The sequence below is a fragment of the Nilaparvata lugens genome, chromosome 1 (genome assembly GCF_014356525.2).
Source record: "Nilaparvata lugens isolate BPH chromosome 1, ASM1435652v1, whole genome shotgun sequence".
NCBI classification, from domain to species: domain Eukaryota; kingdom Metazoa; phylum Arthropoda; class Insecta; order Hemiptera; family Delphacidae; genus Nilaparvata; species Nilaparvata lugens.
In genome coordinates, this window is record NC_052504.1 from 22,321,407 (window position 1) to 22,348,055 (window position 26,649).

The window sequence follows — 26,649 nt, forward strand, 5'->3', positions numbered from 1 at the left end:
TAGTATATTGTGGCATATACCATATTATTATTATTATTATGGTATCCCTTATTTTTTACACCTTGAAATAAATGAATGCCATTCTTATGCTGAATTTCAGACGTTAATTATTTAATACTGATAAATAAGAATGTTGTTATGATAACAAACTTTTGAAAGCGGTTTACAATCGGGGGTATTGGGAGCAAAAATGAGGGTGTTGTTTTAGTGTGGTACGAATCCCACACTACATAGGTGGTTCCACTACCACCTTGGTGCCTTTTAGAAGGTTTTTCCACCTCCAAAAAATCACACTTTCGAAACGTGGACTACTAAAACTAAATACAGTAAATGAAATTGAAAAAGTATATTACTGAAGTAATACAGTAATTGATATAAAAGATTTTAATGCTTTGAAACGGTAATTTTTGAATTTATAGGAATTTGACAGATATCATGATCAATTCAGATGCATCAGTATTTCAGTATCATGGTGCATCACGTGATAATTGTACTATTATTACATGCCTCCTCACATAAGTGTAATAATATTGTACATGACTTGAATAAATAAATAAATATTAATATAATGTTTCAGTCTTTATTGCATTAAAACTGTAAAAATTACGATTACTTGAAAAATAATATACATAGATTATAAATTAATATGAAGGCTAATATTATTCTAGAAATTCAATTATATAATAATTATTCTCTAGAACTATTGTAAACTACAAAAATTTTGACTTTTCAACATTATCAAATATCTTTCTATTGTCAGAATTACACTTTATTAGGCTTTTGATTTGACTAATACAAGAAGAGAGTTTGGTAATGATAAAAATAACTGGTTTTATTAAATTATTCTTCTTCATAATAACAAAAATCGGTATACTTTTTATTTCGAACAATTATTTTTTGCAGGGAAACTTATTTTGTGCATTTCTTTACAGATTAAAGGTGATAGGGAGCTTCAATCATATAGTCTATATTGAGAAAATCCCATTATTTTATTGGTTACTAGCAGGTAACACGTGCTCCGCAAGGGTCTATTTTAAAACTTGACAAACTGAAAACTTGAAGAATTGAAAATAGGCCTACAACCATCCTCGGTTAATTAAGAATCGATATGCAAAATTTCAAGTTAATAAGTCCAGTACTTCAGACGTGATGGTGCGTCAAACATAATTTTTCTATCCCGTACGTGTATGAGCCAGTTCTTTACTTTATTATAGTATAGATCACTTATCAAGTCTCTTCTGGCGAGTATCTATAGCCTAGAGATCTGGAGCTTCACAGCCTTTTTACCTACTTCATCTGGAATTTATTATATTATTCCTCCCCATGTACCATCCACAAATGGTATACACATAACTTACTATTATGATTAAGAAATCAAACATCTACAATAATACAATATCAACCCAGTTATAAACTGTATCTGCCTAACGTTTTGGATCAACTGCAATAAGACCGTTTCAGAATAATAAAAATAATTCAATTCGAGTGATAATAACAATAAAATGATGTAAAACGTTGTTGTGCACTGTGCTTATTACACTCGTAGTTGGTGGTTTATCATGTTGGCATACGCGAGTGCCTTGAAGGTAACAAGGTGAGATTACGCAATAAGGCCCAGGCAGATCGCATTTTGAGCGTTTTTTCGGTCAGCCTATTACGCGGCGACTTTCTTCCATTGTCTTTGGTCTTCTGCCATTTCCCAGAGCGGCTGCCATTGTTCGACCCACCAGCAGGCGACTCGCAACAAGGAAACGGGTCGCTCTGTGTTTTGAGTTTGTTGATGGGGAAATGTTGTGGTTTTTAGTGTAAAGTTGAGAGCAGTGGCGGAAGTCACCGGCCCGGCCGATTAGTAGCAATCAGAATCGGAGCTCGGCCAACTAACACCCATAAGCAAGTTATGTAACCGAAATTAATAGAACAACTACTTAAACAAAACAATTAGGATGAGAATAGTTTGTTCTTTCACCAAATAATGAAGGGGATTTTATAGATTTGAGGTGATTAATCTAGATCAAACTATGAAAGGAACATAGTAAGAAAGAATATGGTGGTTTGTTGTTGATAATGAGCTGATGATGAATTAGAACTTTTTATATTAATAAATTCTATTTTTTTAAGAAGAAAAATTTACATGCAGTAGAGATTGATTTTCATATCGCTTGTAAAGGTACGGTACAGTACAAAAGTATAATGAAAATTGTCTCACTTTCTAAAAATCATGAAATTTGTAACCGTGTTGTTACCATGCACATATCTGTTTATTATTTTTATGAATCATGATAAAACATCAAAAAGTTCTATTAAAATCGACAATTATATAAAAAATAATGCGATTTGAATTCCATTTTTGATGGTCCTTTTTTTTAATTGAAAATTTATTCATTTAATTTACAAAGAGAAATATAATAGCACCATAACTTACTGAAGTTTATGGCGTGTGCGTGAGTGAGGAGAAGGATGATAAAATTGACGGAATAGAAACTATGATCGCTAAAGTTGCACCAACTTGCGACGTTCCAGACCACTATGCTACGCTGGCTGACTAAAATTTCACGTTACTTCTACTGTTTTTATTCTGGATGAATCACTATTCAAAAAATAAGTAACAAGAACGTTCTGTGTTACAGCTTCTCGTGAATGGAATGCTCTGCCACTTTATATCATCCTTTCCCCATCCTTATCACTATTCAAAAGAGAGTGCACCGACACCTAGCTCTTGCTTCTGGGTATTGACTTATGGCTGGTAGCGACGAGAAGTTGTATTTCTTTTCTTTTTCTTATAATTACTTACTTAAGAAATGTAGATGATGATTTTTGCATGGGTTCACGAACTGCATGACTTTTTTCTTTTTCTTCTAATTTTCTATTTATATATTGTTTTTGTAGTAATCTACATTCATTTTTACTGTGCTCATCTATTATAATTTTATTTTTACATTAATGCTTATAGTTTATTCATGTACAGTGCTATTTTGTTTTTGTACTACTATGGGTCTTGTTAGACGCAGTGGAAATTGTCATATTGTATAAATAAAAAAAAATAATAATCTAGAGAAAAAATAATAGATGTTCCAATATTAATCATGCACATCCTCAGATCTCTTGTAAATTGATTTCAAATATGCGCATCACTTTTGACCTTTAAATCTGATTTATGAATTGTATTGTATGGATTTATTTTTATTAGTAGTAGATTGTAATCGTTCCCAATGCCAGCCAGTTTTAATGGCTAATAATATTCTGAAGATGCGGGCACCCATGAAAAGATGTCTGTTCACAAGTTGTTGAGTCATATGCACTGGCGAATAACTGTAAAATAGAAGGAGAATGAACTTCGCAGCAATTGAATTTATGTATATATTAATAATTTATGTGGTTGTTGGTTTTTTAACATGGAAGAACGATCACCAATAGAAAGCTCGAAAGGGTAAGTTTCATTACCACAAATGTGTATCACATCATGTTGCTGTACTTGTTATACGGTACGATAATACATTGTTTTCTAGGAACATTGGGTACACGTACAGTATTCATCTGATGCTTAAAATTCGAACATCTTATAATATGAAGTTGTTGAACTAATTGTGGTAATGGATACTGGTATCATTAAAACCACACTAGATCCCTATAAACAAATCTTAAACACTCTTATAGCACACTTGACACATCCAAAGTTGGATTGATAATTATTATCAATGAAGTTGAGTTGAATAAATAATTCTGTATGCTATCTATTGAAAATGCTACATAATTGAGAATAATACTTTTTGCATATTACTTTTATTCTAATTCGATCCTGGCAACAAAATAAATAAGGTATCATTTTTTGGTTTCTTGCATATAACTCGAAAATTATGCATTTTACAGACATGACTACTCTATAAGAAATTAAAACGTACATAATATCACAACTTTTTGTATATCTCTTTCACTTTTCGAGATATCCGTTCTAAAAGATGTGACATTTTTGAAAAAAAAAAAACACATTTTCCCTCAATTTTTTGCTATTTTTGAATATCGATGGGAAAAATCCATCCACGAACGATCAAGCTTCATAAGCTTGAAGAGCATAAAATTCTCTTCAATTTTATGTATAATTTCACAAGTTTACGCACATACCCGCTTCATAAGCTTAAAGAGCATCAAATTCTCTTCAATTTTATGTATAATTTCACAAGTTTACGCACATACCCGCGACTTTTGCAGCAGCTTCAGTGTTGAGTGTGAGATCTTCAGTTATGCAAAAATAGACCAATTGACAAAGGAATTTGGAGAGAATGTTTTGAACACAATTTTTGACTTTGCAGCTTTGTTGGGGCCAGTTAGGGGGCTAACATATCAAAAGTCCCCATCCCTACCCCTTATGCTAAAGGGATGATAGGGTGGTTTAAGAGTTGCATTTTTCAATGTTTTGCTTACACGCTCATATCTTGAGAAAAATGCGTTCAACCGACATGACTAACTATTGATAAATGAAGCTTGATAAATTCTCTACAATATTTGTTCTGTGGTGATTTGTGATATATCCAACAGTTTTCGAGATATAAGGTCTTAAAAGTGTAAAATTGTTAAAATAAAAGCTTTTAATCCTATTTTTTGATGTTTCAGGGCCTACAACTCTCCAACAATGAATCGTAAAAATGAATGCACACCGTAGATTTGTAGAGCTTTGTTTTATCTTCATTTTGATGTATTATTTCACTACTTAATGTTTTCCTTCTATTGTTATAGCAGATTCAATGTGGAGGGTGAAATTTTAATTATGTAACAATTGATCACTTGACAATGAAATTTTGAGTCTAGAACGTCTGATACACAATTTTTGACTTTGTAGCTTAATGGAGACTAGTTGAGAGTTAAACATAGCCAATATACGCATCTCTAGCCCGTGTGGAACTGCTAAGTTGACACTTGTAGCAGAGTTGAAAATTTCACCCCCACATTGAATCTGCTATAACAATAGAAGGAAAACATTAAGTAGTGAAATAATACATCAAATTGAAGATAAAACAAAGCTCTACAAATCTACGGTGAGCATTCATTTTTACGATGCATTATTGGAGGCCTTGAAACATCAAAAAAATAGGATTAAAAGCTGTTATTTTAACAATTTTACAATTTTAAGAGCTTATCTCGAAAAATGTTGGAGATATCACAAGTCACCACAGAAAAAATATTGTAGAGAATTTATCAAGCTTCATTTCTGAATAGCTAGTCATGTCGGTTGAACGCATTTTCTCAAGGTATGAGCGTGTAAGCAAAACATTGAAAAATGCAACTCTTAAACCACCCTATCATCCCTTTAGCATAAGGGGTAGGGATGGGGACTTTTGATAGGTTAGCCCCCTAACTGGCCCCAACAAAGCTGCAAAGTCAAAAATTGTGTTCAAAACATTCTCTCCAAACTCCTTTGTCAATTGGTCTACATTTTGCATAACTGAAGATCTCACACTCAACACTCAAGCTGCTGCAACAGACGTGGGGATGTGCGTAAACGTGTGAAATTGAAGAGAATTTGATGTTCTATAAGCTCATGATTGGATTTTTCCCATCGATATTCAAAAAGTTATAAGAGTAAAAATAGCAAAATTTAAAGGGAAATGTGTTTTTTTCAAAAATATAGAGCGGATATCTCGAAAAGTGAAAGAGATATAGAAAAAGTTGTGAAATCAATATTGTAAGAAATTATGTACGCTTTAATTTCTTATAGTCATGTCTGTAAAATGCATAATTTTCGAGTTATATGCAAGAAACCATAAAATGGTACCTTTGAACCACCCCCACCCCCTTAGCACAGTGGGTAAGGGTGGGGACTTTTGATATGTTTACCTCCTCACTACCCTAAACAGAACTGCGGGGTCAAAAATTGTCTTCCCAACATTTCCCCCTATACCCTTTTTTGAGCATTCATTGCCTGGACTAAAACTAGTAGGCGAGTACTGCTATTGGTAAAATGTACATTCATACTGAAAGTTTTTTTGTACTGAAAGTAAATTTTGTTATCATGGCTGCGAGTGGGAGGAGACTGTCTAGCTGGGCCAATGACAGGCGTTCTTGACCAATTCTATTGTTCTATTGTTCTATTATTAATTCAGGCGTTCTATTGTCCTTGACCAATAGCAGTACTCACCTACTAGTATAAATTATGCTGCTCTTGTATTTAGTTTTAGTTTATCAGAGATTGACAATGGTGTAATAACCAAACCCGGTCTTTCTGAGAATCAATAAATCGGTGGCTTTTTAACAATTTCATAGTCTTTTTCATTTAATATATTAGTTATTATAATATGAATATAATCATACAAAGATATTTAAATCAGATATTGAAATCGACTTCTTCTTCGTCAAATGATAAAAACAATTTTGAGACCCCGAATACGAATACGATATCAAATATGAGAATGCCCAAAAATATCAATAATCCATGCTATTCATGGTTTCCACTACAATCAATAGTAAACAGTTTTCAAAAGTAGTCTAATCTAATGGAACTGAAAATTTTTATTAGGCTTTCACAGGAATCAGATTATCATTCTAGTTAATGAAATCCACTGTCGATAATTATGTACTATCTTTGTATAGCATTGTCTAAAACCTTAAACAGAGCAGTTTTTCTTTCGAAGTAAATCTGTTGATTGGTTACTTGGGATAGAGCAAGGAATACCGAAAAATATTTAAATATTACATCTGATAGGCTCTGTGGTCTTGTGGATAAAAGTTTCACATAGCTCCTCATTGAGTTTCTTGTACAATTTTACTAGAAGTCAACATCACTATACAAGTCCAAATTTTAAATTATACGTTTTCACGTTCTTGAAATTTTACATACAAATAATGAATGTTGAGAAATTATAAGAAATACTTCCACTATAAGGATTGCACTTAATTAGCTTAGTGATTACAGAATAGAACTAGAAAATTGAATAGGAAATCGGCAGAGCAGAATTCAGAACTATTATATATACATCCATTAAACAGTTTTATTGGTTCGATTCACATAAATTTGTTGATTGTACAAGCACTGTCACGTTATTCTTTATATTAAAATAACGATTAGCCTCCTGCTTGGCATCAGTCGGTAAAGCATGAGATTTAATATAATTAGGGCGTGGTTTTCTAATAGTATTCAGTCTTAAAAAATCTTGATAGGCCTAGATATGGGCTTCTCCAATAACTCTTGTAATTCAATAATAATAAATATATATATAAATGATACTTATACTATAGAGATGAGGAATATAAAATAAATTGCACACCATGAAAATTTTACACATATATTACATAAATAATGCAAAGATCAGTCGAGGCAAAAAATATATATAGAGCGATAAAAAATATAATATAAAAATAGAACAATATTTGAAATCAATAAAAATATCACAGGCTAACTTTATATTCTAGATTTATGGCACGAATCATTACCATGTGCCTTTATCTTGAAATCATATGCATTCTTTGGCATGTAGCTGTGACATGTACTTGCTAATACTTGTCTGCTTGGATAATTCAATCATAAATATGTGCTCTAAGATCAGCTTGATAAATTAGCCACTAATAATCCCAATATATATATAACTAAAATCTCTAGTATTTAGTAGATTTATTTGTATCGAATATATATTTTTATCTCAGGGTGCAAGATTCGGCACCTGACGGAATAGGTAGAGCCATTCATCTAGTGAATTAGAACTATGATAAATTATCGCAAATTGTATTGCAAAAAATTAAATATTGTATGCATACGTTTGATAGCCTAGATTTCGTACTTCTTTGATTAAATAGAAATTTCTAAAATATTGATCTATATATTTTTCTTTCAATTAAATACCTTTAATACTAATTTTTACTTGCGCAAGTATTACTCTTATTAATTTCTCAATTTATAATAACCCTTTCGGCGAGCTAGCTTTGATCATCAGATTATTTCGAAGCACTAGGGCGCCCATCACTAAATTCAAATTTAAATCACTCACGTGTCGAAAATCTTCTTGTAAGCCGCCGATGTCGATCCAACTCCATGCGGTCCGGGAATATGGTAGCCGGAATCGTCTCCTCCAAGGGGTTATAAATTTAATTAAAATGAAAAATGACTTCTGCTTCACAATAGCATCACGAAGTCTTTTAAGAAATTTAATAATTTACTTTAACTTTAAATTTTTACAAAATTATTAATAAGGTACTTCGCTCTAAAATATTTGGGGTCCTCTTATGGTGGCATCTGGCTGGCGAGTGCTGGTTCTTCCTTCTCAAGTTTTACAGATCCTCTTTCCGACTTTCAAATTAGCATAAAATTTAAATATCTCAATCCTCCGCCATTAAATTCAAATAGATCTTACAAAAAATGCCAAAATATTGCTTAGATTATATGATTAATAATTTCTTTGCATTCGAGCCATATTGATAACATAGATTACACAAATTTTTACACAAAATCTACTACAATTATATAAATATATATAAATATTTTTGAATCGGCCTACAGTTGCCGCCTATTAACTGCCGTTTTACTATTGGTGCATGCAAATTTTATTAGGTATTCATGCGCCTGGTAACTCTTATTTCCTGAATACATTAAATTATTTTTATTTGGTTTTTATTTATGCTCTTTGCATGCTAGTTAATATTATATATATTAATATTAATTCCATGCTAACTAATAATTAGCCACGTGGACGGGTGTTTTTTCACATTGCACACCATCCGAATGCAATAAAGCTCTGCCAAGGGGTTTTGGTCAGATTCTACGTTCTTCGGTTTGATCGATCTCTAGGTCACCGATCTGTGAATACATCTACCTAACCTCAATCTTCAAATATTTTATAAATAATCTATTTATGAGTAATAAACTTCCTTCAAATCCTTTTAAGTTCTTGTACCATTTAGCCAGAACAAGCTGATGCTATCTTATCTTGATTATTATCTGCTTGGCGATATTAGCCAATTACTTTATTTTTAGACCTATTACTATTTCTGTTAGGGCTTTTCATCTACCCAGATTTAAATATGTTACACGCGCCCTGGGTTTGAATTCAAAATATTTGAGAATCACAATGTTTTTAATGAAAACCCACCCTTCAAATACATTGATATACACTATACTTTATTTATAAATATACTCTCCTACTTCTATCACATTTCGCAGACATATTTGCTGCATCTCCTTTATACCTTATCAAAAACAATAACAAATTCTCCTCCTCAACACACATAAAAATATCATAAATATAAACTTCTAAACGTACTCCTCCTGACACCATTTACAACACAGTAATTTTTGAATTCGCCGCTTGCAGGGCTGCCAACTTAACTACACACATTTCATAATTCTCATAAATGATTCCTTTTAGACAATAATTTCGATTCATAAACTTCTGGGCTTATATCTTATAGTATTTCTTAGGTCTTAATATAAATAATTTTCTATACATCAGGTACAATACTTTCTTTTGCTAATGGCTCTTTGGTTTTGGTAACTGGTATTCACTTTAAATCTTTTCAGGTAACAAACGTGGCATAATTAAAAGTAATAAATATAAAAACATATAAATAAATATATCGACATTAATAAATATAATAAATAACAATAATAAATAACTCTTTGGGTACAGTACTTCTTTTTATAAACATATGTTCAACAGATATTACATTCATTTGATTTGGGTGGCTTTGGTCAGCTGTTCGCTGTTCTACAATTCATAGTGTTACATGTTACATCAGAATTTGCTATCGACTTTCATAACTAACCTAACTGCTCAATTTTTCTCTTAAAAAGGTAATTAACAAATTTTAATTTTATTATCCCCGCTTGTGTCCTTTTTTATCTGATGTATATAATTTAATTACATATTTAAAAATTGTTCTTTTCCTTATTGCAGGCTTCTAACGGCTGGAAGGAATTAAAACATTGGATTGTTGCCACGAGGTCCTATACCAATATTAAATTTATTAAGGAAGGTTAGTAATTGGCTTGATAGTGTTGTTTTCCTTTGACTTCTTATCATATTTATTTCAAATTCTGTGATATGGTATGTAGAAATTTCGTAGCTTACTTGCATCTTCTTGCATTCTGTTTGTAGATGTTGTAGGCTGGCTAGGTTATCTGCTGTCCGGTTGTTGATTGTTGAGGCTGTCCTATTATTAACTTATCTTCATGAATATAAAACCCCGGTATCTTGTGTACTCTTTCAAACAATTTCTTAATTCATTAATGGTAGTTCCTTTCAATCCATTCTTATTCCAATTATCCTGTAGTCTTAATGCATCTGCATCCTGCTTATTTAATATTCTTGATTTCAGTTTGTCATAAATCATCATGCCCACAACAATAAACATTTTTATAATATTAAATTTCCAATTATCAATCATAGATTCATTTAATAATAACAATAAAATATTTTTCGTCCTATCAACAACACAGTCTTTTATTAATATCACAGCCATTATAACAAATAGTACACATATATAAAACATTTATTATCTCCTTAATAGTATAACCTCTCAACATATAGCCAGGTACTTCCACTTTCTTAATATTATTTTTTAATTCTTCCAATCTTATTAGCTTTCTATCCTTTATCAACCTCCATAAATAGTCCACTTTATTTTTATCCAGGCATGAATCAGTAGTAGTCATAGTAGTAGCTCCGTTTTTATCCCATTCATTCGATCCATTTTGCCGGTCACATCGCTGATTGTAGCCTTTAAAGCGTATGTGCCACGGATGCACGCCGTCGGTGGTCTGTTCTCCAACCTGGTCCCGGTCCGGTATCCTCCTCGGGCGTTTGAACCGTGCATGCGGCCGGTATGCGCGCGCGCGGTTCCTCCTTTTCTTTCGCCTCCGGGCCTTGCGATGCATCTTCTTCTCCCGAATGCCGTCCTCTCGTTCTTGATGCCGGTCGGGTGTCCTCGGGCGCCTCCGCCTCCGGGCCTTGCGGTGGTCGCTCCTCTTATCCGGTAGTCCGTCCTCCCTGGTGTCATCCTCTTGGTACTCTATCCTGGGTTCATTGGGGTGCCTTGGTGGGGTCGAATGATGCACGGGTGCGGTGGCGGTCTCTTGATGCGCGAGTGTGACGTTCAAAGCGGATAGTATGGTGACGGTCTCCTCCTGGCAACTGTTTATTTTTAGCAGTGATTCTTCGGTGGCAGGTTGCTCTTCGGTGGGGAACAGGAAACTTAATAGAGGCTGATACTTGCGGCTGGCTTTAATTGCATGTTGAGCGGCGGTTTTTGGTGGTGATTTATCTGGTATTGGCTTTTGTTCTTCTAATAGTATTTTCGGTGGATCATTTCTAAAGGTGGTGTATGATGTTGAAATATCATGATTTTCTTTGTTTGTTTCATTGGAGCTTATAGGTGTTATATCGGGGGAATCATATAGTCCTGGTTTATCAGCTGTAGCTTTCTGTGTATCTGGTGGCGGGTTGTTGGGTGTTGGGTTCTGTGTTTTTGGTGATCTGATCTGGACGCATGCTCTAATGTGTAGTTTGTACTTATTTGATGAGGTGGCGGTTTGTAATTTCTATTATAATTATTCTGAGTGTAATCATTATTTGTGTTAATCGATCACGGCCATAATAATAATTTCTTTCATAGGTTTGCTGTGGATAATGGTTTGTTTGACGATTCTGAAAACTTCTATTATTCCAGCTGTTATTTTGATTATGATTATAGCGGCGTTTAAATTGAGGGGTAGATCGTGAGCAATCATATGGTACTGATTCATAATTTTGGCTGTTATACTGATTAAATTTTGAGTTATGTTGATTTTGTGCGTATCTCTGGTCTGAACGGTGGTTTGATATTGCCATCACAGACTGTATGCCATATAAATGATCTATCAGCTGTTTGCAATCAGTAATGGGTTGTGTGGCGAGAGCCATTCTAACTTGATACGGTAGCTTCTTTAAAATAATACTTGCTAATGCCGATTCATTAATGGGCTCGCTCAATTGAGAATTTTTAAACTGTAGGGCAGTGACGAAAGTGGTACATGCACCGTCTAAGTTAGGGTTGAAATCGCATGATATAATGTCCGCTAGCACGTCCAACTGTTTACTTCTGCTCCAATACTGTTCCAGGAAGACAGCTACAAACTCATCCAATGATGTAAATTCATGGACTCTACTCCGAAAGAACATCAGGGGTTCGCCAATCAATAAACTAGTCAAACGAAGACGCCAAAAATTCCAAGAGGTAGGTGCAAGAGTTTGTACTAATTTTATCTGATCAATGAATGGTTGAGGTTGCAAATGGCGATCAGTGTTATCAAATTTTCCTAGTCCTTGTAATATACTATGTACGTTGAGGTTGTCTGTTTGAATTCCTTGAGGTTGTTGTTGAATATGATTTTCCAATGCTATTATTTTTTCCTGTGTTATCTGCCATTGACTATCATGTGTAATTTTATTTGCGTTTATTTCTTGATTTAGTTGAGTCAGAGTGGATTTCTGAATTAGTAGAGTTCCATTAAAGCTTTACAGGTTTCAGTGTTTTGATTGATGCTACCTTGCAGTTGGTTCATTTTTGTGGACATATTAATCTGTTTGTTTTGTATTTCTTTAATATTGTTAATATTTTTGTCAACTGTAGTTGTTAAGTTTTGATTGGCAACGGTAATTTGTTTGTGGATTTCTTGGTGGCAATCGGCCTTAATGTTATTTGTTATATCCTGAATAGGTGTAGTGATTTGTGTATTTAAGTTGTCTATCCTTTCATTGAGTTCACATGTAACCGTATCTAACCTTTCCGATAATCCTGCCGTAACTTTATCCTGACTTTCTTTTTGTAGGGTTATCATTGCTTTTAACTCTTCCCTATGACTCTCTACTTTAGTTTCAATATTATCCAACCGTTGTTCTACTGATTTTATAGCGCCTGTGGTCTCTTTCATACCCTGTTCCACTGTCTGTTTATTTTCCTCTTTTACTGTAGCAATCTCCTTTTTAATCTCCTGCATCATACTATCCATTGTTTTTTGTAACATAATGTTGAAAGTGCTACTCGTTTGTTCCATTATTACCTTTTGAAGCGGATCTAGTTCTGTGGTTGAAAATATACTTTGTTTGCCCAGGTGTGACTCGGCCTCCGGCGATGCGGGTTCTGCAGACTGCTCCTCGCCCCCTTCAAAGTTGATCTCTACTATCCGTTGATTCAAGGTGTGTCAGCGGCGTCGATTCGAGTGGAGGATAGAGGTTGCAGACCTGGTGGATCGAAGACTATCGACCCGACGCTTCCTGGTTCCCTTTCTCGTGGCGTATTGGCATCTACCGTGGTGGGGTTTGATGTGCTCGGAGTCGACAAAGTGGGATCTGTGCAACCGCCGTACATATATGAAACTTCAGAGTTTGCGGGAGTGTGATTCATTATGTCAAATGTGATAAATGCTAATTAAACAGTGATAAAAATGATAAGCGAAAATGCTTAAAAAAGAGACACAACCGGGACTTACAGTGAACAGTGATGTGTAAAGTGTTTGGATACTCTTACAACCAGGTATTTATACTTAAGTTTTTTACAATGCTCTAGCGCCCTCAATGTTTTGTTGATTTATTTTTGGCTAGTTTACAGCTGCGACTTATTTTCCAACCGGCTTAAACACCTAATATATTTTTGACTAGAAAGTAATAGCAGTTTAGGCTTATAAAATATAATCTCTCTCTATAAACATGTAATTTTTCACAGTACTAATAATATAAAATTTTCTTTAAAACATATAATTTCTCTCTACTTAAAGCTCTTGTTTCCCCAAAAAGTAATACAAATATTCCTTCGCCAGTTTTCCTCACAACTCGTATAAGTTATCTATAATTTTCACTATGGTTATTGACCTAATTTCAAGTAATTATTCAATGAGCTTGGCTCTCATCATCAGTCCCACGTTGGTACGACATGTCTTTCTGTCACGTTATTCTTTATATTAAAATAACGATTAGCCTCCTGCTTGGCATCAGTCGGTAAAGCATGAGATTTAATATAATTAGGGCGTGGTTTTCTAATAGTATTCAGTCTTAAAAAATCTTGATAGGCCTAGATATGGGCTTCTCCAATAACTCTTGTAATTCAATAATAATAAATATATATATATAAATGATACTTATACTATAGAGATGAGGAATATAAAATAAATTGCACACCATGAAAATTTTACACATATATTACATAAATAATGCAAAGATCAGTCGAGGCAAAAAATATATATAGAGCGATAAAAAATATAATATAAAAATAGAACAATATTTGAAATCAATAAAAATATCACAGGCTAACTTTATATTCTAGATTTATGGCACGAATCATTACCATGTGCCTTTATCTTGAAATCATATGCATTCTTTGGCATGTAGCTGTGACATGTACTTGCTAATACTTGTCTGCTTGGATAATTCAATCATAAATATGTGCTCTAAGATCAGCTTGATAAATTAGCCACTAATAATCCCAATATATATATAACTAAAATCTCTAGTATTTAGTAGAGTTATTTGTATTGAATATATATTTTTATCTCAGGGTGCAAGATTCGGCACCTGACGGAATAGGTAGAGCCATTCATCTAGTGAATTAGAACTATGATAAATTATCGCAAATTGTATTGCAAAAAAATTAAATATTATATGCATAGGTTTTAATAGCCTAGATTTCGTACTTCTTTGATTAAATAGAAATTTCTAAAATATTGATCTATATATTTTTCTTTCAATTAAATACCTTTAATACTAATTTTTACTTGCGCAAGTATTACTCTTATTAATTTCTCAATTTATAATAACCCTTTCGGCGAGCTAGCTTTGATCATCAGATTAATTCGAAGCACTAGGGCGCCCATCACTAAATTCAAATTTAAATCACTCACGTGTCGAAAATCTTCTTGTAAGCCGCCGATGTCGATCCAACTCCATGCGGTCCGGGAATATGGTAGCCGGAATCGTCTCCTCCAAGGGGTTATAAATTTAATTAAAATGAAAAATGACTTCTGCTTCACAATAGCATCACGAAGTCTTTTAAGAAATTTAATAATTTACTTTAAATTTAAATTTTTACAAAATTATTAATAAGGTAATTCGCTCTAAAATATTTGGGGTCCTCTTATGGTGGCATCTGGCTGGCGAGTGCTGGTTCTTCCTTCTCAAGTTTTACAGATCCTCTTTCCGACTTTCAAATTAGCATAAAATTTAAATATCTCAATCTTCCGCCATTAAATTCAAATAGATCTTACAAAAAATGCCAAAATATTGCTTAGATTATATGATTAATAATTTCTTTGCATTCGAGCCATATTGATAACATAGATTACACAAATTTTTACACAAAATCTACTACAATTATATAAATATATACAAATATTCCTGAATCGGCCCACAGTTGCCGCCCATCAACTGCCGTTTTACTATTGGTGCATGCAAATTTTATTAGGTATTCATGCGCCTGGTAACTCTCACTTCCTGAATACATTAAATTATTTTTATTTGGTTTTTTATTTATGCTCTTTGCATGCTAGTTAATATTATATATATTAATATTAATTCCATGCTAACTAATAATTAGCCACGTGGACGGGTGTTTTTTCACATTGCACACCATCCGAATGCAATAAAGCTCTGCCAAGGGGTTTTGGTCAGATTCTACGTTCTTCGGTTTGATCGATCTCTAGGTCACCGATCTGTGAATACATCTACCTAACCTCAATCTTCAAATATTTTATAAATAATCTATTTATGAGTAATAAACTTCCTTCAAATCCTTTTCAAGTTCTTGTACCATTTAGCCAGAACAAGCTGATGCTATCTTATCTTGATTATTATCTGCTTGGCGATATTAGCCAATTACTTTATTTTTAGACCTATTACTATTTCTGTTAGGGCTTTTCATCTACCCAGATTTAAATATGTTACAGCACAGAATAATCTGAAAAGCATTTTGAAGAGCACCTTATCATGAGGATCTGAATTTTTGGAAAGTGATATAAAATAAAATATTATTTATTCAAACGAGGTCTCAATTTGATTCATAATTTAGATCATTACAATCAATCAGAAGCCACATCAGAGGGATACTCGGGCACAACCTATCAAAATATAATTTATCTACAACTACAAGAGAATTGAGTAAGGAGAATAATAATAAATAGGACATTTTCTCCACATAGACGAATCTGTGTGTCGGGAATTAGTTCCATGAATCTAAATCAATTGAAACAAAATGTAGATAGGATAACACTAATATTTCCACAAAGATCAAGTTAAGACTTAATTTAATACAAAAAAGAAGTTATGGCAAAAATTACAAAGACATATCTCTCATTCGAGCCAGATATGAGTCACGGAATCTGGATTCACATAAATATGAATTCATACTGTTTAATCAGGAGACTAATAAAAAATAATGCATACTCACACATAAACGCAATTTAAATAAAAATATATAAAAATTAAAGATGGTTATTAACTTACATACAGTCTTTTATCTTTTACTACTTCTATAAACAGCAAATATGAGAACAGCTACAGCAGTTGATATAGTGGTGACTATACCAATTTGTTTCTTGTTCAACAGTCTTTCCGGTTTTGTTTTCTGAAAACAGAATGACAAAGAATAATAACAACAGTGAATATTTTACTTTTGAATAGGAGAATTACTTTACAATAATGAAAACAAGATAAGAAATGTTCGGTAATAATGCGCACATGTGTTGAAGTTGGAAGTTTGGATGAACTTGAACTATGGCTGACAGATTAACAGCAACAAAAGCAAATATTACAGATGATGATTTCTTGAAATATTATAGAAATGCACTCTATAGTACTGTACTATAACTAATGCAGTACGAATGCACTGTAGGCCTACTATAGCAATACCTATTATTACTTAATAGTAATAGGTATTGACTATAGTATAGTGAGGTCCACGTTATAATGACAGTATTTGATTAACATTGGTGTTGCTATCCTTGTCTATCATTCGACAAAGCCGGTTGTACTATCCTTTTCTAGCTCCACAACGATGCCAATTATGTTTTTGACAATGTAGAAATATAATTAATTAAGGCAGCGAATCGGCAACGCTATTCTCCTATCTTCATCCACTGCCATTATAACGTGAACCTCACTATAGATACTTTAAAATCATGTTTTAGTGACTGACTATTCGTCGTAATACGTAGGCTACTCGTGCAAATGTGTGCTGCTAATCTGTTTCGAAAGATTTGAAAAAGTGAATAAGTACGCTACATTGTAAAATATCCAAAATATATGCTGTACAGAATTTTTTCAAGATATGGTTGTTTCATTATATTAAATTCAATGAATAGTTATCACATTTATATTAGGTTGTTGATCCACATTTTCGTTTACTGATCACAAAAGTAAGATCAGCAATAAAGGAAAACATAATTGTTGAATTATATAGGCATTATATTTTTTATAATGCATTACGATTTTTGGAGTGAACCATTGAGAAGGTTTAGAAGCTTATTAGAATACCAACCAGTGTAACTGCGTAACCAAATCAAACCAATCTTGTTTCCGTCTAATTTTTCAAGATTATTCTGGGAACACAAATATTTGTGTTGACGGAAATGCTGACGGAATCTCTTTTGGACTAATTTTCAATCAAAATTCGGGAATGGAATAGTAAGGGCTATAAGCCTGTTTTTCCATTTCCAATCATTTTATGATTAGGTTACGTGTTTTTGTCTCTGTTGAATACATAAATAATAAATTAATAAATTATTGTTTATGAATTCTGTCAGCTTGACTAGTTGAAAAGAACATACAACTTGAATAATTTTCACCTATACAAAAATTAAAATCCTCTTGACTGAAAATTGCCAGCTTGAAAAATCGAGAGGGAACAGAATTACCTTACTTTGTAAAACATGAAATGAATTTGATCAATTTAATCGGGAATCTAATATAGCAACTTGATATTTGTTTGATTAGTATAGAAATAACTACATAGTACCCTTAAATATATATATATATATATATATATATATATATATATATATATATATAGGCTAAACACTAAGTTACTAGTTTCTGGTTTCAAGTGTTTTTTCAGAATTCTCAAATTCAAAAGACACTTTAAGATGGCTTGAAAGCTGAAACTAGTAGTGTTTACAAAAAAAAGTTTTAAAAAGGGTCCTATGTAGTTATTTCTATATTAAAACAATTCAAGTAGTCCTATTGGAATACTTTATTTGATATTTGTTACTAATTTTCAGAAAAATTAAAAATATATTTGAAACTATTATTAGGTATGTAAATTGGAATAATTTTATTTATATCTTTATAATTCACTCGCTTTGAATATTTAGAGTAAAGTTTGTAAGTGAAAAGCTCCAAATCATGTTAATCGATAAATAAAAACATGTAATCGAGTTTCATAAAAAATACATCTTTAACAGATTTCTTTGGTTCAATGTTGATTTCTGTTAATTATGATATCATGGTAATAATGAAATCATAATAAAAGAATTTTGATAGTGTAAAAAGTACCCTAAGTACTCTGATCAACAATTAAGTACCGTGTTTCACAGTACAGTTTCAGATAACTAAAATCAATTAATATGATCAGTAGAGATCATTCAGAACCGCAATCCAGGAGTAGTATGATTTGAGTGATACCCGCTTGAATGAAAAATGAAGTTTGAAAATTACCAATTTTGTGTGTAGTGATTCAATCCGCTTCAGAAGAATGCCATTCTGGGTTTCAGCATCTTTGCAGAGGTCTTCTATGACGCTGGCAGTGGTGAGTTTATCAACAAGCATATTGCGAACGCCTTCTGTTTTCAGTCGAATCCTCGTGTACGCCAGAGCTGCATGTAGCAGACTCAATTGTTTCAATGTATTCGTGCAAAGAGCCATGGCGTCTTGTTGGCTGTCGAAAAGAACATGAAAAAACTTGTAAAAAACTGGCATGTTGATTAAAAATTATCATATCATTGGAATATAATGAATAATTTATAAAATAATTAATCTTTAGAATATATAATCCTATTTCTTCATCCTTAACTTGTTACAAACAATTACAAAACTAGACCATTTGGATAAATTTAATTTACTTGTTCTAAACACCGACTAGACAATAATATTTCACAAGTAAACACATTCCCCTATTTTACCATACCTTTTACAAATTGCCATAACGTCTATACTCCATTATTGAAGTTTTATTTTGTCTGAGATCAATAAATTTAATAGCTGATCCTTATCTCATCTAAAATGTGCAATATACCAATCCAATGCTTAATTTTGTTTGAAATAATCAATAACAATTAAACTTTATATATGGTATTGAACTTTTATATAGCCTTCAATATTGATTTTGACATTTAAAAGTGAACTTTGTATCATCCTTATAAAGTTATTATTTTATTTGCAAGTATTCTATTGTATATTTTATATTGTTATACAGTATTGTACCTTGTGTGTGTAAATGAATGAATTGTAATTGATGTAGTGGATTCACAGTATTGTAAATTAACCATGTATGATTGTATGTAAGTTGTGTTTCTTTTCTGGCTCAAAACTTTTTAGCAAAATTACTAAAAAAATTTTAATTGGTAGAGATTTGAGTGAAATATTTTTGTTTTTAATTAGTTTTTGAATATCAACATTTTAAATTTTTAGTTTTGAAGTGGAAATTGAAATTTTTGAAGTGAAAAGTGAAATCATAACCTCATTCTTTTTTGAAACTTTTATTTGTAAAAATTTGGGAGAAGACAGTTTTGGGCTATGCCTGTTGTGTTCTCCCAATCATATTATATTGTAATTATGATTTGTAATTGTCAATAAAATAAATGAATGAATGATAGATGAAAATTTCTACTCTTTTGGAAGTGATAGATATTTTTGATTTTTTGGGATTGGATCAACAAACGCTATTTTTTTTTTAATTGGAATTAATAGTTCTACGTCTATATGTTTTAAATCTGCAGGTGCTTGATATAGTAGCTGCACTCAACTATCTATATGTACTAACAGTTAGTATTTATATAGATCGTTGGCTGCAGTAGGAGATGGTCAGTGCGTTAGTGGCAGGAGAGTTTAAAGCTCACAAATCAATCAGAACTGCTGTTTCTCTTACCTAATACTTTATTATGAAAAGTTGTCAATTTAAATCTATTATAAATCCTAACCAATTCAGTACTTCTTCAGAATTAATTTCAGTTGATTAAATCTTAGTATTCATTTTATTCTAACCACATACATACTTTGGACAAAATGCCTAATTGCAGCGATATGTTGGTATTATTTAGTGAGCTTGAAACCCTCGACCAAGCACCATCTATAGCCTATAGGTGAGCCTACTAAAGCATATTTTAAAATAGAAAGTTGCAATTGTTGATTTTTAAATGAATTGATCCAAGAAGATTTATTTCATGATAGAATAAATCAAACGCGAGTTATAAATATCATCTACTTTTAAATAGGAACACACTAATAATTCATTTTCCGTTTTGATTTACACTGGGCAGTTTTAAGTTTGAAACTGATGTGTGTCAGATGTAACAACTCCACATAGTATATTAATTTATATGAAAAGTAAATTTGAGAAGTGCGAGATCTGAGAAACATCCATTATTAAATATTTGTTGAAAACAACTGGAAATTTCTTGGAAAAAAATGGTCTTATATTTCTGATGAAATCCTCATAAAGTCTAATTTTAAAGGTTGCCATGCAAAATCTTTATCAGAGCAACAATCCAATTTACTAGGAGGCCTTACGTGCTCAATGGCCACTGAAAAAATACATAACAAAAACACGTTCTCATACATGAAAAACATTATAGAACTCTTGAAGGATATTTCAAAATAACAAAATTAAATCTAAAAAATCTATTACCTGAATGTAAGATTTAATTCCTTTTGGGTGTGATTTTTCATCCTTATGTTTTTGAACTCTTGTATTTTTTCAGCTATACAATGACAATCATGGTCATCCTCAACGCCAATTTCTTTTATGTCTTCTAATGTCATAGATAGGAGAACTTCTAATGTTATACCATGTTCTTCAAACAATGCCACATATTGAGACTGGCTGAATCCATGCAAGAGCATAGTCACTTCACTTGCACTGCTTTCCCTGAAAAAAAAAAATTACTCAAGGTATAACACCAGTATAAAAAACCTCATGACATCTATGTGAATCAAACTATCCTGTTTATGTAAAAATAAATTCAATTCCAATTTTTATTAGGTATTCATTTTAAATTTAATCAACTCAAACAAGTTGATATACTCATTAATGCGAAGAACACAAATCATCACTTCTCACATCACAAGTGATAAGTTTTGATACAATTCTTGGAATTCTTTGTTCAATTTTACTTTTGCAGTTACAGTAGATTAATGGTTTAATACTCAATACTCAGCCAATATCCTAAAGCCTAGGCCACACCAAACTCGCTCCCGCGGCGGTAGCGAAGTTAAAAAATTCGCTTTCCATGTTATTAAATTGAGCAGGCCACACCGAGCTCGTTCCCGCAGAGGGAGTACCTCGGCGGTAGTTTCACTTGGCCGTGCCAGGCGAACTTTTGAGACGTCTGCTGGTGGTACTACCGCCGAGGTAGCGAGCTCGGTCTGGCCTGCACAATTGAATAACATGGAAAGCGAGTTTTAAAAGTTCACCTTCGGTAGTGCGCTGTGGTTGCCGGCCTTCTCCCACTACTAGAGAACCACACTCATCAAAACAAAAACAAAACCAAACTACCGCTAGCGGACGTTTTTTGGAGTGGCCTGAATTACCACCGCGGGAGCGAGCTCGCTACATCTAGCAGACGTTGGTGTGGCCAGTGCTTAATTAGCTATGAATATAAAGAGCTTCTTCGGAAGATTTTTAGAAGAAGAAACTCTAGATATTTAAAATCGTGGTTTATCAATTTAACAAACATTAATAGCATTAAATTTTTCACCAAAATGACACTTCAAATTTTCAACATGAAATTATGCATCAATGTTTTAATCGAGAACCTCTCTTTTCAAAAAAAGTTATTATGTAAAAACTGATATAGATTTATTACAGAATTATCATTGTGATACATATTATCTTGCTGTAATTATGATCTTCTATTAAAATGTGATTCTCTTTCCTACTGATAACTTAGTAGCTAAGTAACGGTTGACTGAAATACTTAATTAATATTGTATTGTTCTACAAATTAAAATAGAACCAAAGTTGAGTTGATTAAACTTATCATCATTACTTTAATTTTTATCATAATTTTACAGGTACTTGCACAAAAAAACTGGAAAAGTTTACAGCAAGTAGTTGTTTTTGGCCTAAAACATAAGTTACTGAATAAGAACAAATTACAGATCTTATTAATAATAATTTTTTTAGATAGCCAAACGTAGGTTTGACAATCCTCGGTTTTTAAAATTACAAATTGTTTTGTGATTAAATTCATGATGCATATAAATGTTTAAGATCTTTGAACACCGGTAGTTGTCAGTGCTACTAAGTTATAGTGATACCTATATTTTATCTACATAATTATTAATTGAATGAAAACCAGGATCATAACTCACAATATAGGTACATCCATTATTTGTAGAGGTTTTGAATATTTTCTTATACGATTGATAAATGATTAATTAATTGAGAAGCTGCATGATCAAAAAGTGAAAGCAAGTGTTAATTATTTAGGTTAACTCTTGTTTATTTATCAAGAAGTTACCGTATAACTTTTTTCAACATTAATCTAAAGAAGAATTAAAATAAAGAGATACTTTAGAGGATCAACAAATCTTTTATAAAGTAATGAGAATGATTTGTTATTAATTATAATTTAAAATATCACTTAAAAAACTCTACCACACAAACGATTATAAACAGAACAGCAACAAAAAGCAGAAAGTTGAAATTGGAACAGAAACTCACAAAATCAGCTGTCTCAGACTCAATGCCATTTAGATGAATATTGAGGTCAATGCAAAGCTGATGGCACTGACAATATGGCTATTTCATAACCTAGAAATTCTGTATTTTTTGCTACTCACCGTATCAGTCAATCAATTTATCATGTTCTGTAGTTGAAGACTAATTTAATTTACCATACCTACACATTCATATTTTATAGAATGAGTGAAAGTAGTATTCGTTTCCTTTTGTATATATTCATCACTTTTAATTCAATTCTTGGAATTTCTTCTGTTGAAAATATTATTGGCTGTAATGGCTTCGTGAAAAGTGAAATCGCTGTTGATTACTCTCAGATTGGAATCAAACTGTAAGTATAAGAACCCTGTGTTCTAATTAAAATTAATATATATTCTACTATAATATTGCTTTTATTGCACAGGTTATTGTTTACATTCTTATTTTGGCTTTGAGAGTGTCGTTTAGTTACCCACCTAATCTGAGTCAACAATTCGATTTCAATTTTCTATCATTTCAGGATGTTATCCTAATGACAAAATCACCAAAATTAGCCGGCTTCCATTCACAATTAAATTTCAAATATTACTTGATAATATTTCTTTGCATTATAGACATTAGACGCCTTTATAACGCTGCAACACTCTTGCGTACAAATGAAGTCGGGTGTAGTTGTGCAGAGTGTGGATGGCTACTATGCCACCGCTCGCCATCATTCGGCCCTTAATAGATGTATAAACAGCTTGGCAAGACCCAGCAAGAGGCTTGTGGCGCTGGCACCATGTTTGCTTGTCTAGTCATCAAAAAATTAAGCGAAGACAAGCCGTGCTTATTGTAGGAGAGCGGTGGCCTAGAATAGTGTATAGCTATACACTATCCTTGAGCGGTGGCTTGGTAGCCATCCTCACTCTATCGCTCATCTTCATTATTTATACGTACTTGGCAATAGTGTAACGCCGGCATCAAAATTATTCTTTTTATATTCAGTCAACCTGAATAAAAATATAATACCAAAGTTAAGTTAAATAGTTAAGTTATGTTCCGATCAATTCCTTAGCAATGACTGTAGCCGCACGACTATAGTCGCCGGGAATCGGCTGCTATTGCTATAATTGTCAAATATATACAGCAATAGACTGCAGCCGTTTGTACTGTCGTCGCACGGCTGGAGTCGTACAGTCGTCGTTTAGGAATTGGACCTTTAGGGTCAAGCCATATGAGGCGTTATCCTGACGAGTCAGCAGGGAAGGAAGCTCTCCGATTGACTGATTGGGTTGCAGTTTGGGAATTAGCTGATAATCTACGTTTATTCCAAAGTGGTTTAAAAAAGAGGGTGTAGGTCTTTTAGAATAAAATGTCAGAGAGGTGATTTGAGGCGAATTGTCGAAGATGCCAAGGTCCACGCCGGGCTGTAGCGCTGTCTTGATGACCTACTTACCTGAAGACAAATTTCAGAATTATAAAATCGATTTAATATGTTACTTGGGCCTTTAACATTTATGTTCAGTATGTTTAACAAAATCACTAAAAATAGCTTGGCCACCTAAGGGCCAAGCCACATGAAGCGTTTCTCAGATGAGTCGGCAACATAAGATCATTAGGGTTAAGCTATGTTACGGTGGAATTGTATTTAGTATTTAATTAATTAGGTCCATAAAAGGGATCACTAAAGTGAAGTCCACTGGGACACGTCAAGAAAAGTAAAAGAAAAACAACTGCCCTAAGGCAGAAATCAAGTAAGAAAATAGGCACTCACCACATTGCTCTCCAACATAAAGAACTCATGGAGTGAGTACAGAGGGTGATCCGTCAGCAGGCTCTTCAGAGCCCCTCGAAACCGCACAGCAGGCAGATCCCTGGTCAACAGAGGCAGCCTGTTATAGAGGCTGATAGACATATGAGCCAGACCAGTCCGAGTTCTGCTCAGCCCCTGGTTGGGTAAATCCAGCCTGAGTCTACCCCTAGTTTCATACGGGTGGAAGCTCTGTCGGGTTACGAGCAACCCCACGTTTGCCATGCGTTCTGCAAAGGGTATGAATAACATAGAGGGATAGGACGGTGAGGATCCTCTCTTTGATGAAGAGCGGGCGACAGTGGGCCAATCTACCAGCCCCACAAATAATCCTCAGGGCCTTCTGGAGACGAAGGACACCGGCGACATCTGTGGCTCCTCCCCAGAGGGGGAGGCCATATAAAACCAAGCTCTGAAAAAAGCCAAAATAACACATTTCAAGATAATGAGGTGGCACACTGTATTTAAGACCTCTCAGCAGGAAACCCACTCTGCTCAACCTGGCGCAGACTGTCTCAATGTGCTCGCCCCATGAGAGCTTCCTGTCAAGGGTAAACCCTAACAGTTTGACGGGGGAAAATTGTACTCATTCCCATTTCTGAAACTGAACACAATAGACTGTGTTTTGTCTTCATTGAGGAGGAAGCGATTGCCAGAGAACCAGTCCAACGCAAACGCCCCAGTCTCCACCATAGCTGCCCTCAGCCCTCCCATCTCGCGACCAGCATTGAAGAAGGTGGTGTCGTCCGCATAACAGACAACACACCTGCCATCCACCTGAGCTATGTCGTTAACTAAAATCAGAAACAACAGAGGCCCCAGGACAGAGCCCTGAGGCACTCCACAGTCAACACAATCCCTGATCTCAGAGAGTACTCCATTAGCCAGTACCGCCTATTTGCGACCCCCCAGGTAGGCCTGAATCAGTTTGAGAGGAGACGGTCCCACACCATAATGCCTAAGCTTGTCCATGAGAATAGCATGATCCATTGTATCAAAGGCCTTGCTGAGATCACACAAGGTGAGCCCAGCAATTCCACGTGTCTCAAAGCAATCAAATATTATGGAAAGCAGGAAATATACTGCATCAGTGGTGGATCTCTTTTCCTGAAACCAAAATGGGTGGTCGCAAACAGGAGGCACTGGTCACAATAAGTAAGGAGTTGCTCAGCAATAAGGATTTCAAAAATCTTCGACGTAACAGACAGGATGGAGATAGGCCTATAATAGGATAATGCCTATCACCCTTCTTAAAGACAGGCACCGTCTTAGAAATTTTAAGCTGAGAAGGAAATATAGACTGCTGGAAGCACAGATTAATACAAGCAGTCAGGGGAGCAACAATAAGAGCTAATACACCCTTAATAGTAGCACTGGTCATACCATAGATTAATGTCTCTACTAACCGATTTGCTCAAACAGTTCACAACTCGAGTGACATCATCACAAGTAATATGGCGTCAGGTCAAAAGCTGAAGAGCGGGAGGCCGAACCGAAGCTGAGAGCAGATCCGCCTCCACCACAGGGGAAGCTCGGATCCCCTCGCAGATCTCGCGAATAGAGCTGGTCCACGCGTCGTGAAGATCATCCGCAGATACCGGAACAGCACCAGGAGTTGGCACACCTGCAGCGGCCCTGATGATACCCCAGGCAGCTTTGCACCTATTGGGTGCCCGGTTAATCAGCTCAGAGTTGTAGCGCATCCTGGCCGCAAAAACAGCCCGCTGGTATGATCTCCTAAGACCCATGTAGGTCCGTTTAGAGTACAGAAGTCGATCATCCCGAAACCGCTCATATGCCATAAGAACCAGGTCAAGAAGGTCGTCCGTAATCCACAGTGCATCACGTTTACCAGGCCTTCCAGAGAGGAATCGTTTCAGTAGAAAGCAGTTGTTGAAGCCAGTCAGGAGTCTATCAAAAATCGCCGTGAAATTGGGCCCATCAAGATGATCCTTCAGGAAGCTCCAGTCAATCAGGGT

At 34.0% G+C, this 26,649-nt stretch overlaps 2 protein-coding genes across 3 annotated transcripts in view; one reads left to right on the forward strand and one right to left on the reverse strand.

Annotated features, from left to right (window-relative positions):
- Positions 1-563: 563 nt before the first annotated feature.
- LOC111062150 lies at positions 564-22,887 on the reverse strand. 2 transcript variants are annotated; one of them, XM_039422223.1, is made up of 5 exons: positions 22,530-22,887; positions 20,845-21,084; positions 18,657-18,876; positions 16,449-16,569; positions 564-3,309 (listed from the first exon to the last, which is right to left on the reverse strand). In XM_039422223.1, exons 1-4 carry the CDS (start codon positions 22,544-22,546, stop codon positions 16,459-16,461), a joined length of 588 nt encoding a protein of 195 aa, XP_039278157.1. In that variant the 5' UTR covers positions 22,547-22,887; the 3' UTR covers positions 564-3,309; positions 16,449-16,458. The 2 variants fall into 2 exon arrangements, with proteins under 2 accessions (XP_039278157.1, XP_039278152.1); XM_039422218.1 differs by lacking the exon at positions 564-3,309 and having other exon boundaries at positions 16,233-16,569; positions 22,530-22,879.
- Positions 22,888-22,948: 61 nt separating this feature from the next.
- Positions 22,949-26,649, forward strand: part of LOC111062151 (nodal modulator 1-like) — a 43,501-nt gene continuing 39,800 nt past the window's right edge. The window contains exon 1 of the mRNA XM_039434024.1: positions 22,949-23,230. Coding sequence (XP_039289958.1) covers positions 23,082-23,230 — 149 coding nt within the window. The 5' untranslated portion in view covers positions 22,949-23,081. The remainder of the gene's footprint in view (positions 23,231-26,649) is intronic.